This window comes from Leptonychotes weddellii, chromosome 6 (assembly GCF_054177405.1).
Source record: "Leptonychotes weddellii isolate Sample4059 chromosome 6, ASM5417740v2, whole genome shotgun sequence".
NCBI classification, from domain to species: Eukaryota; Metazoa; Chordata; class Mammalia; order Carnivora; family Phocidae; genus Leptonychotes; species Leptonychotes weddellii.
The window spans coordinates 31,891,393-31,904,235 of NC_138374.1; the positions used below are offsets into that span (position 1 = coordinate 31,891,393).

The following is a 12,843-nucleotide window of genomic DNA, read 5'->3' on the forward strand; positions in this document are numbered from 1 at the left end:
ATCTCGGGGTCATGAGTTCAAGCTGGGTCAAGAGCTTACTTAAAAAAAAAAAAAAGAAAAAAGAAAACAAAAAATTCATTCCTCTTTAGAAGAAAGATTTCCCAGGAATAAGCTTCAAGGTTTGCCAAAACTTGTATTGGAGCAATTAAATGTCTGAAAGCATCTTACAGTTACTTCCATCTTAAAGCATCTGAGTAAGTTATGGTCACAACATTCAAGATTTCAAACTTTAAACTGCACTCTATCACTGTTAGACTCAGAACTACATTGTTTTCCTGCAATTGTGGTTTATTGTAATCTTAATCCATATTCTCAAAGACCATTCAACATATTTATACTATTCCAGTAATTACCATGCTACCCAGAAAAACCAATGAACACTTTATTAAGAATTAAATGAGGGCATGGAATGTGATACAGTACAAGACACCCCAGATGGATAGAATAGCACTACTCACACACAAAGTTAAATCTCACTTCAAAAAAAACAAAATCACAAGACAAAAGAAAAGCAATTCCATCATTATAAAGTAAGATATTTCATGCAAACACTCCAAAAAAATCCTCCCAACCACCCCCTAAGCCACCCCCAAACTGCCAACAAACAAAAAGCTATCTGAAAATACTGCCATGCTAACATATTAACCACAATGTAATCATTCATAGGAAAACAACACAGTAATTAAGCAATGGATTAGATGAAAGAACACAGGCTGCACTATATAAACTCAGAGACCTTGATGACTTTATGTGATAAGCAATTCCAGATTCACTTACAGGGGGAGTGGTATGGGCTCAATGTTGAGAGATATGTAAATATAAACTCCATTAACTCATCTCATTACCTTCTAATTATAAAATCGGGAAGCTTCCAGAATCTGAAAAATTATATAAAGTTTGGCAGACTCCACTTGTGTTCCAAGAAATTACTTTAGGATCATAACTGCAATTATTACAGAGCTGTATAAAAGCACTTTCAAGGTCAAAAACTGACCTCTTAAATAATGATCACAATTTACATTATAGAAACAACTCCAGATATGCATTTACTCTGATTAACTCTTACTTAGGACAAGAAACATGATTTTCTAGCACTTTATGTACAAGTTACTGTAAAGAGCCAGATAATTTAGAGATGGAATAAAATATAAAACAAAAGTGAACTGGTACATAGAGCGAAGGGGAACATTCTCACTTACAGAGACTTAAGTCAGTATAAACCTGCCTTGCCTCCTGAGGCAGCTAGAGTCAACAAACAGACTGCCAAGCTATATATAATTCATGTCTCTGTGCCAAGAAGCGTTAAGCCTATTTCATGGAAAAGATAGTTTTCCATCAGAAAACAGGAATGGCATTTTATGGGACAGCATTCCCCTCTACAGCTGCCCAACAAACCTGTCACCATGTGTGCACAAAGCATATTTCCAAGTGACTGTGAATGTCACAGTGAGGCTACCCAGGACCAGGAAGCACCGTGTCACAGCACCTGCCCATGCAGGTGACCTGGAGAGAACTGGGACACCCACATTTATTTCATGGTTCTGGGTTCAGCCTACTTATGGTGTACAGATTGGCTATAACAGTGAGGCCAAGGAAGAAGAACAAGAAAAAAATACTTAGGACAAAAAAAATGACCCACTCCCATTTGCTTTTTTTTCCCCTTTAGATTTAGGGTAATTAGAAAAGATTGGAAAATTATTCAGGATTACCCTTCCTACCTCTGAAATGTAACTTCCTATTTACACTCCACGAAAAGAATACATAGTTGCTCAGTGGCAGGATTTAGCCTCTAAAACAAAGAAGTACTCGCTCTAATTTTCACAAAATGAAATGAGAAAATTTTCCCATGTGAAACCCAGAAAAGAAGTGTCTTTAATAATCAGGAGGTTCATAGAGCTCTTTGGAATGTGTCTTATACATACAAAGTTATCACAAATTAAATCCCCAGAGTATTCATGAAATAAGTTCTTCAGTGGGAAAGATTCCTAATGAGAGATAAATGCTTCCATCAGCAAATTAAATCTGATAAATCAATCTTTCCCAACTGACAAAGTCTTTGTTAACAGCTTAACATAGACTCTGGAATCAAATGTAAAGTTCACTCAATCATAATGATGCAAGATGAAGTACAGATGTGCAGTACATATGAAAAAAATGTGTAAACCGCTGCAGTTCTAAAACAGATTTATATTACAAAGCAATGTAAATAAATATTGGGCTAGTACAAAAGCTCTTATTTACAGTTTTACAAATGAAATTGTATTCAGTGTAAATGCTGTGTTTTCAAGAACACAGTACTGTATTAGTAAAATGAGTTCTGTTGAGGGGATTACAATTTCTGTTAGAATCAATGCACAACATACAAAAGATTCAAGTTAACTTTGTTTATAATTTAGTACAGACAAACCCAGTTTAACCTGGAATGGCATCTGTTAAAGTGCTGAAAAACAGGAAATATTTAGAAAACACTGTACATTATTAAAGCTTTATCAAGTCAGAATGTTAAACTTCTTTCACATTTTTTATCCTTTTGCCACAGGCTTGTGGACAAGATGATATTTCTCAGCAAAGGAGTAAAATTTAAGAGGCCACCCGCTGCTTAGATGATTTTAGGTTCAGTGGATTTAGCTTCCTAAAACGACTATTTATCCATCAACCATACCTTCAGGCCTCATAATCTGGTAAGTAATTAAATATTCAGGATAAGCCTGGAAGAGAAAGATTAATTTAAATATTGGTAAACAAATTTTTTTGAAAGATGATTTTACCATAAGGATTCCTAATCTTTAGAGAAGAGGTTCTAAGTTAGTGTGTGGATCTGAATCATCTAAGGACATTTTCTTAAAAACATCCTTACCTTGATTTCAATCCCACTTAGGTTCCGAATAAGCAGGTCTAAGATGAATCCTAAGCATGTGCTTGTTTTTAGTAACTGAGGTGATCCTGCTACATATCCTCAGTTCAGAATACTGCTCTAGAGATGCTTTTTTTTTTTTTTTTTTAAAGATTTTATTTATTTATTTGAGAGAGAGAAAGAGAGAGAGCAGGAGAGGGGGGAGGGTCAGAGGGAGAAGCAGATTCCCTGCCGAGTAGGGAGCCCGATGCGGGACTCGATCCAGGGACTCCAGGATCATGACCTGAGCCGAAGGCAGTCGCTTAACCAACTGAGCCACCCAGGCGCCCCTAGAGATGCTTTTGACTGGATCTGTGTCACTAACAGCAAGAAGGAATTGTACGCTTCTTTGCTACAGACAGGTTAACTACTAAATACAGGATTCTGATTAATTATATTTTACAGAAGGTTAAAAAAAAGAAAAAGATCCACCAGAATTGGCAAAATCTGAATAAAGTCTGTAAGATAATAGTCTATCAATGGTATTTTCCCAATGTTGATAATTTTAAAAGAGAATGTCCTTGTTTTTGGGAAATACACACTGAAGCCTTTAAGGTTACACAGCAAACCTACAACTTCCTCTCCAGCAGTTCAGGAAAAAAATCTGTATTTGCACATATGCGGGAGAATGATAAAATGTTAACACTGGGAAAATCTGGGTAAAGGGTATACAGGAATTCTCTATTATTTTTGCTACTTTTCCATAAATCTAAAATTATTTCCAAATGAAAGTTAAAAAAAACCCCAACCCAGTTTTTAAGGCAATATGCCTTGTCAATTTAAGAGACTAGTAAGAAGTATGGCTCTAAATCATTTCTGAAGATGAACAAATAAAACTGAATTACCTGTTCTCCTCTGTAAATAACATATTCAGCTAATGCTAGACCATTTACGCTGGGTCGACCAGTGACTGAGTGATGTCCTGGAGGGGAATGTGCCATTTTCATTGCGCTGAACTGCAGGAAAGACTTTCCCAAGGTTACCCGGCAAAAGAGCAGTTGCCTGTAACAGGAAAAGGAAAAGATCTCCATGACAACAAGGAAGTACAGGGCAGTTTCATTTCTGTATGCTACCTAAGTTTTTTAATGTACTCAGACATAAACAGAGTTGGTTTTGTCATTTCATCCTTTAAAAAAACTTTGTAAGAATGTCTTCTACTACTCTCATTAATGAATCTGCCACTTTAATTCTTATGTTAACTATATAAACTGAAAATGTAACAACCTTATAGAGATGGAGGCTCTGATATCTTGTTGTACCCAGAGCAAAAGCACAAACCACAGCCCAAGTGGGAAGGAGGATTTAAGGGGCTCCCATGAAGTAACTTGCAAAGTTGGACATTTATCTAAGACATTTAACTAAGTCTAATTGATTCCACCTTCAAAATGTATTTGAAATTCATGTTCTTAATTCTATGGCTACTGTTAAGTTCAAATCACCAAAATTTTTACTTGGACTGGGAACAGGGGCGCCTGGGTGGCTCAGTCGTTAAGCGTCTGCCTTCGGCTCAGGTCATGATCCCAGGGTCCTGGGATCGAGCCCCGCATCAGGCTCCCTGCTCTGCGGGAAGCCTGCTTCTCCCCCTCTCCCACTCCCCCTGCTTGTGTTCCCTCTCTCGCTGTGTCTCTGTCAAATAAATAAATAAAATCTTTAAAAAAACAAAAAACAAAAAAAACCAAACTTGGACTGGGAACAATGGCCTCTGAACTTCTCTTCCTATTTCTCCTCTAATTCCTAGCTAAACTATTTTCCATCCAAGCAACCAGTTATTTAGAAAAAAATAACCCAACACATAAAACATTAATCAAATTACATCACTTTTCTGCTTAAAACTTTGTAGAGGCTACTATTCAGTGTACTTGAAGAAAATCCAAATTCCTTACAATGGCTCCAGATTCTCAAATCTTGCTTCGTGTTCATTGTGCACCAGGAACATTAATTTTCTTTCTTCACACAGGCCAACTTTCTTAACCCCACGGCCATCATACACACTGTTTCCTCTACCACAAAAAATGGTGTCTATTCTGCCACTCTTCAACTCGTTAACACTCATTTTTTTAGGTTTCAGCTAAAATGTTAGTTCTTCAAATAGTGTTCCCTTACCAGAAGTTTAAGTAGATTCTCTCCCAATCCCCTCAGGCATATGACCGACCTTCCTTATTTCCAATGAACTTTTTTTTTTTTAATTACTTCATGGTTTCTCTTGTTTTTCAGGGGAGAAAAGATTTTGGTGAACCAGCTGATTCTGTTCTCCAAAGAAGAGAAGCTATCTATACTTTTTGTTCTAAATATGCCTGCTGGAAACCTTAGCATTTCTAATAGATTTCTATTACAGTTAAAATCAGCCCTATGATAATCCAAATACAAAAGTCTTAAGTTAATAAACTTATTTGCAGGGGCGCCTGGGTGGCTCAGTTGGTTAAGCGACTGCCTTCGGCTCAGGTCATGATCCTGGAGTCAGGGGATCGAGTCCCGCATCGGGCTCCCTGCTTGGCAGGGAGTCTGCTTCTCCCTCTGACCCTCCTCCTTCTCATGCTCTCTGTCTCTCATTCTCTCTCTCTCAAATAAATAAATAAAATCTTTGAAAAAAAAATAAATAAAAGGGATTGATATGTTTCACGTAACTTTTCAAGTAGTAATATCATAAATAGAGGATTAGGATCCTATCTCAGTGGAAGAGAGACTCCCTCACTCCTTCATGCATTTCTATGAAATAATTAGGCTTGGCAAGTAATGCCATTTTAGCATTTGAATAATATATATATGAGTACTATATATGTATATATATGAATACTATATATACATACATATATATATATATTTTTTAAATAGGAGGGGCGGGGGGGATGCCCGGGTGGCTTGGTTGGTTAAGCATCTGCCTTTGGTTCAGAGTCCTGGGATCGAGCCCCACACAGGGCTCCCTGATAGGCCGCAGGTCTGCTTCTCTCTCTCCCTATGCGATCTCTCTCGCTCTCACTCTCTCTCAAATTAAAAAAACAAAACAACCAACAAAAAACCAAAAAACCCCCCCATAAACTTTAAATAGGGGGGATGGGAGGGGCAGAGGGAGAGGGAGAGAATCTTATGCAGCTCTAACCCAGCAATGGAGCCTGACATGGGGCTTGATCTCACAACCCTGAGATCATGACTTGAGCCAAAATCAAGAGTCAGACGCTTAATTGAGCCATCCACGGGTCCCTTGAATACTATATTTAAAAAAAACTACAGTCCTATAATATTTAAGGGACACAATAAAATCTCTCAAGTCCAAAGGTATTTTCTACTCCATATTCTTTAAAACACTAGGTGTTCCAATGATTAAACAGGTCAAGTTCTCAGAACTATGCTTGTCCTATACAGATCATTTAATAAATACTAGCTATCGTTACAACTGGTGAGAGGGCCAAAAGCAACCTGAAACATGCCTGGCTTGGATACCTAAAGTTGTCGAAGATGATGCCCTTCTCCCCAAATTTCTCAAATATGAAACAAGTTCTTATCAAATTCTTATCAAAATAAATGAGAATTTAAGAAATAAGACTGAGGATCATAGGGGAAGAGAGGAAAAAAAGAAACAAGATGAAACCAGACAAGGAGACAAACCGTAAGAGACTCTTAATCACAGGAAATAAACTGAGGATTGCTGGTGGGGAGCGGGGGTGGAGGGATGGGGTAACTGGGTGATGGACACTGGGGAGGGTATGTGTTGTAATGAGCACTGGGTATTATATAAGACTGATGAATCACAGACCTGTACCCCTGAAACAAATAATACATCATATGTTAACTGAATTTAAAGAAAAAAAAAAATGAGAACAAGTACATCTCTTACCTGTGGCAAACGTAACAAGATCTGTCTTTGTGAACTGGACACCCAGTACCTCCTCCAATTCCATAGACATACTGATTGCTTTTGGAAGAGTTTTCAGCAAAATAAATCCCAGCTCCAAACATGCCACCTATGTAGGCGTGCCTTTCATCGAAGCCTTTATGGATAATTGCATTTACAAAGGGAGATCCTAAAATACATGTAGATGGGTAACAATTTAAAATTATCTTAGAAGAAGAATAAAATGAAATCCTCTTTGGAGTTAAATTCTTAAACATATATACATGAACACCACAATAAAGAATATAAGAAAACAAGGATAACAAGTTAACTGTCAGCTAGTTTATGCCTTTAGAATAAATAACTACTTTAGAAGAATTGCTAATATCGATTGATGTTTCTAATAAGGTGGTGGATGAGTTGTCAAAAAAAAAAAAAAAAGACACACATAGATTCAACTAGAAAAAAGATTACTTGAAATACCAATGCTAAAGTTATCAAATTCCAGACCCCAAATCCATACAAATCCAGAACCAAGAGTTTTACAATTCACCTCATACAGCAAGGCTGCACGCAATTACATCTTACACTGACACTCATATCTGTGTATCAAAAGTGGCCAAAGTGGTCTTTGTTTTTTTTTTAGATTTTATTTATTTATTTGACAGAGAGAGAGCATGAGCACAAACAGGGGGAGCTCCAAAGGGAGAGGGAGAAGCAGGCTCCCTGCTGAGCAGGGAGCCCAATGTGGGACTTGATCCCAGGACCCTGGGACAATGACCTGAGCCAAAGGGGGAGATTAACCAACTGAGCCACCCAGGCATCCCCAAAGTGGTCTTCTCATGTTCATTTTTTTTTTTTTAAAGATTTATTTATTTGACAGGGAGAGAGAGAGCAAGCGAGCATGAGCACGCATGCATGTGTATGTGTGTGTGTGGGGGGTGCGGGAGGGGCAGGGTCAAGAGAGAGAGTGTAAAGCAGACTCTGCGTGGAGCCCTACCTGGGGCTCGATCTCACGACCCTGATATCATGACCTGAGCCAAACACCAGAGTTAGATGCTTAACTGACTGTACCACCCAGGCGCCCCTGTTCATTCTCTTCTTTATACCTCTTCTCTCCCATCCTTCCACCTCTCTGCCTTTCATCCTGTTATACCAGACTCTATCTGCATATGTGGTATGTTCCTTCATTCTCTGCATACTGACTACTTTCTCCCCCTTCCTTGCATGTGTGCCAAGGAGAGCTTAGCCAAAGGGAAGGAGGTAGCCATGGGAACCAGGCCGGAGAGTAGGGTGAGGGGTGGGCGTTGGGAAAAGCCAATATAACAGTTAACTGATTCATCAAGATTAGGTCCCCGTTCATAAAGGGACAGGAAAATATGCTAAATTCCACTTTACAGATACACTGAAGAATAGAATCACTTATTTGAATTAATTTGGAAAAACCAAAATCATTTATACTATAAAATAGAAAAATCATTCATTATAATCATCAAGTCAGTACATAAATAAATATTATACTCTGTGCCAAGTCATTATCATAATGATTTTTAGGGTTTCAGAATGAGAAATGCTATTTAGATATTATGCACCAATTCAGTTCGCTATAGCCATTCTTCCAGGGGATTGTGAAATTTAAATGCTGTGTTTTATAGAACTTTATAGGTCTCTAAAAAATTTTCTGCAATTAAGGCCAAATGAAAAAACAGATGGGAGCTACTATGTGCTTGAAGACTTGATAAACACTATATTACTATCTATATTCATCTTTGCTATAAATTTGAAAGACCAGGGGCGCCTATGTGGCTCAGTAAGTTGGACGTCTGACCTTTCATCTCAGCTCAGGTGTTGGTCTCAGGGTTGTGGGTTCAGGCCCCACATTGGGCTCCATGCTGCTTAGAGAAAAAAAAAAAAGAAAGACCAATCAACATCTGTTAGTTTGCAACATAAAAAAAACCCAAGAAATTTCAAGAATAAAGGTGCTCTCAATTCTACAGAAGTTCTCAGAAAATTCTCTAAGTTCAATGACAATGGCTTTTTAAAAAATATTTTATTTTATTTTTTTAAGTAATTTCCATCCCTAAAATGGGGCTTGAACTCAGGAAACCAAGATTAAGAGTGGCATGCTCTATCGACTGAGCTAGCCAGGCACCCCTAACTGACAATGGCTCTTTTAACACAATGAAGTTAAATGTAGTTTTGACACTTAGAATCAAAGGCAGAATAGGATGTATACGGTCTTCTGAGGCGATTTGCAGACCTTATTTCATTTTATTTTTATTTTTTTGAGAGAGAGAATGAGAGAGAGCGAGCGAGCTTGTGTGAGGTGGGCAGACAGGAGGGAGAGGGAAAGAGAGAATCTTAAGCAGACTTCACACTCAGAGCAGACAGAGCCCAGCTCGGGGCTCGACCTCCTGAGATCATGACCTGAGCCAAAATCAAGAGTCAGATGCTTAACTGACTGAGCCACCCTGGCGCCCCTCAGACCTTACTTTAATTTTAATTCAATCAACTAGTTAAAAGTAAAATACACCATTTCTCAAGAGTGATCATAATATGCAGCATCGATATAAAGAGAATAGGAAAATATGAATAGTTAACATTTCCATTTCTACATTTTGTCCTTATGGCAATCCTATTTTTAAATCCATTATAAAATATACAAACTCAAAAGAGATTGGAAATACAAATATAAATGTAATATTTACAGAAATAATATTTACTTTTTAAAAATGGCATGAGAAAAACAGACTCATTATTTCCTATGTGCCAAAAAAAACTAATGTAGAAGAGGATGGTGGTAGGGTAGGGGAAGAAGAATCTTTTTTTTTTTTTTTTTTTTAAAGTAAGGTTTGAACTCACAACCCTGAGATGAAGAGTTGCATGTTCTCCCTACTGAGCCAGCCAGGCATCTCGGGGAAGAGGACTCTTACCATGAAATAGCATTCTTTCATTTGCATGGTTGTGGTTTTCTTCAGAAACTTCTTTTCTCCTGTGAGTGTATCTTTCCCATAGTTTCTTGTTACAAACTTTCTGAATCTATAAAAAAGAAATCGGAGAAATCAAAATCTTTAGGTCATACTTACCTACTTGTTCATCTCAACCAAAATGGGCCACATAGCCAGTAGAGAGGCAAAAGTTTTTTCTGAAATGTAAACTGTTTTATTTTACTCAACTAAAAATACTTGGTCTCAAACATAAAGATAGAAATATAGCTACATTTTGGAAATCAAAAACTTATACAGCCTTATGTGAATGTCAAGAATACTGTCAATTGACTAAAATACTTCCATTCTAATTTAGAATTATTACTAAAACATCTCCTGATCAGGTAGGTTGAGTTCTGTATATAAGTATTAAAAAGAGACAGTCTCTTTCACCTCTCCCTACCTTATCTGGCTCAAAGTATCATCTTTATCTGTTATTAATTAAAAATATTTGGAATAGCCACACCAAATACCATTTTATTTATTTATTTGTTTTAAAGATTTTATTTGACAGAGAGAGACACAGCGAGAGACGGAACACAAGCAGGGGGAGTGGGAGAGGGAGAAGCAGGCTTCCTGTGGAGCAGGGAGCCTGATGCAGGGCTCCATCCCAGGACCCTGGGATCATGACCTGAGCTGAAGACCTCAGACGCTTAACGACTGAGCCACCCAGGTGCCCCAAACACCATTTTTTTTTTTTTTAAGATTTTATTTATTTATTTATTTGAGAGAGAGAGAGAGAGAAACAGTATGAGAGGGGAGAGGGTTAGAGGGAGAAGCAGACTCCCCACCAAGCCGGGACCCGATGTGGGACTCAATCCCAGGACTCCAGGATCATGACCTGAGCCGAAGGCAATCGCCCGACCAACTGAGCCACCCAGGCACCCTCAAACACCATTTTTAAAATACGTACACAGACACACAGACACACCCTCTATTCTTCCCTATCCCTCCAATTCCTAAAATTTTTGTTTGGAGAAGAGTTAAAGATGGATGGATGCTGGTCTTATTTGGAGTACTTCTAGGATCAAAATTCACAATCCTAGAGCTATTTCTTGGCTATGTTTAAAGGTGTTACACCCCCTGCTGGTCCTAGAGCACATCTGGGAGGTGGTGGTTTTAGTCTTGGCTCAAAAACACTCTAAATAGGGGCGCCTGGGTGGCTCAGTCGTTAAGCATCTGCCTTCGGCTCAGGTCATGATCCCAGAGTCCTGGGATCGAGCCCCGCATTGGGCTCCTTGCTCTGCGGGAAGCCTGCTTCTCCCTCTCCCACTCCCCCTGCTCGTGTTCCCTCTCTCACTGTGTCTCTCTCTGTCAAATAAATAAATAAAAATCTTAAAAAAAAAAAAAAAACACTCAAAATTCTGCCACAGATGTAATCAACGAACACAACTGACACAGAGATCTCATTCATGTTAAAAAAAAAGGAACAAAAATCATTGAAAAATTCATTAAATACTGCATTAAAATATCTTTACAGAGGAAGAAAACAGCATATCTTTGCTTGACTTTAACTATTTTGAAAATCAAAAACATATTCTCTCTCCTGCCCTTACCCTTAATAAATCTCTACACATTTTGTTACTGCTTGCAGATAATGCAGCCTTGACTGAAATTTGCCTGTAATAGGCATAATTATTTGTTTTATTAAAAATTACTATATATGTTCATGAATGGAAATCTCAAGACGTTATTCTTGTCATACTATGATATAAACTAATAAAAAGGAAATTCCAGAAGTAGGATTCCTTTACCTGAATAATGTGTGCTTTTGTTTTAAATCATTTAATAGTATGAACATAGCAATCTCAATAAATAGTTTTAGTATTCACTAACTCTAAAATATGATATCTAATATTATACTCATAATAGTTTATTATTCTGAAACTAATATAAAACAGATGAAAGATTTGATACTATTCACTTTTGAGTTTAAAATTTAGGTATTATAAAGACACTTGCCACATTTTATTTGTCTTATTTTAGAATTAAAATATATCAACATAGTTAACAAAAATATTTATGCATCTCAAGTAGAGTATGCATTTTTGCTTGCTATAGTTCAAGAAAAACATAGCAAAGCTGGAAAAGGCCCTGAGAAGAATACCTGAGAAAGTCCTGTCAAGTAAAAGACAGGACTCTCATTTGAATGACTTAAAACATTTTTTAAAGACTGTTTTTGGAAAAGATGAAGATACAGAGGGAGTACTATTAAAATTATAGAAAAGTGATATGTATGGGGACTCACAGAAACCTGGAGTAAAAAAAAAAAAGAAACCTGGAGTAGTCACAAGACAAATAAAAGGAAGCATGGTATAAATATAAAGATGGAGGCCTTTCCTGAGCCACAAAAAAAATTCAGCTTTGTTATAACAGAGTACCTTAACAGTAGTTTATATATTTAAAGTCCTAAACCTACAGGATTTATCATTATTCCAAGATAAAGCATATCCTCTAAACCTGAGTATGTTCAGCAGGGGCTTAATTATTCATTATGAAAACAGCACCAAAAAGAAAACAGTATTAAAAAAAAAAAAAAGAAAAGAGTATAGGATTTTGAAAATCTTAACCTTCCAAGGATATAATCTTTCCCAAAATAGCCCCTGATGCTATGTCAAAGACTTACTAGGCTAGAAAGACCATTATATTCTTATGAAAGTTAATTATCATTTCAGGCTTTGAAAAACTATGGTCTCAGAAAACTTTGTTTTCACTAACTTCTTACCTTGAGAATATTGTATCTGTTGAAGATCCCACCTGCATGACCTCCATCTCTGTGTTCTCGGACTGTACTTTGCATCTGATGGAAAAATATGTCAAATATATGTGTATTAACTTTTGTTTTTTCTGATATGGAGAACATGGTTCTTGACTCCTATGATTCTATTTTTGAGAATACAAAATGAGATTTTAATATTTTTGTTGTTTAAGGAATGAGTTCTATAAGTTCACAAGTATTATTTTCTAGAGATAGCTATTAGCTAATTAGCTAGTCAATCTGAAAACTACAGGTGAAAATTATATAATGCAAACTAAAGAAAAAAACAGATGCACAGGTGAGTTAAACATACAAAGCTAACCACCTGACATGCTAAAAAACAAAACAATTATCTGTTTCCATTCATGTTGCCCTT

General features: G+C 37.1%; 1 protein-coding gene across 5 annotated transcripts in view; it reads right to left on the minus strand.

Moving 5' to 3' along the window:
- Positions 1 to 368: 368 nt before the first annotated feature.
- TNKS2 (tankyrase 2) overlaps positions 369 to 12,843 on the minus strand; it is a 66,957-nt gene continuing 54,482 nt past the window's right edge. For 3 of the 5 annotated variants that reach the window (XM_081823843.1, XM_081823840.1, XM_081823842.1), the window contains 5 exons: positions 12,435 to 12,509; positions 9,656 to 9,761; positions 6,726 to 6,912; positions 3,739 to 3,895; positions 369 to 2,708 (listed from right to left, as the gene is read on the minus strand). In XM_081823843.1, the coding sequence (XP_081679969.1) occupies positions 2,646 to 2,708; positions 3,739 to 3,895; positions 6,726 to 6,912; positions 9,656 to 9,761; positions 12,435 to 12,509 (588 nt within the window). In that variant the 3' untranslated portion in view covers positions 369 to 2,645. Of the gene's footprint in view, positions 2,709 to 3,738; positions 3,896 to 6,725; positions 6,913 to 7,352; positions 8,618 to 9,655; positions 9,762 to 12,434; positions 12,510 to 12,843 lie in introns of those variants that run through there. The other 2 variants (XM_081823845.1, XM_081823844.1) reach the window with 2 other exon arrangements.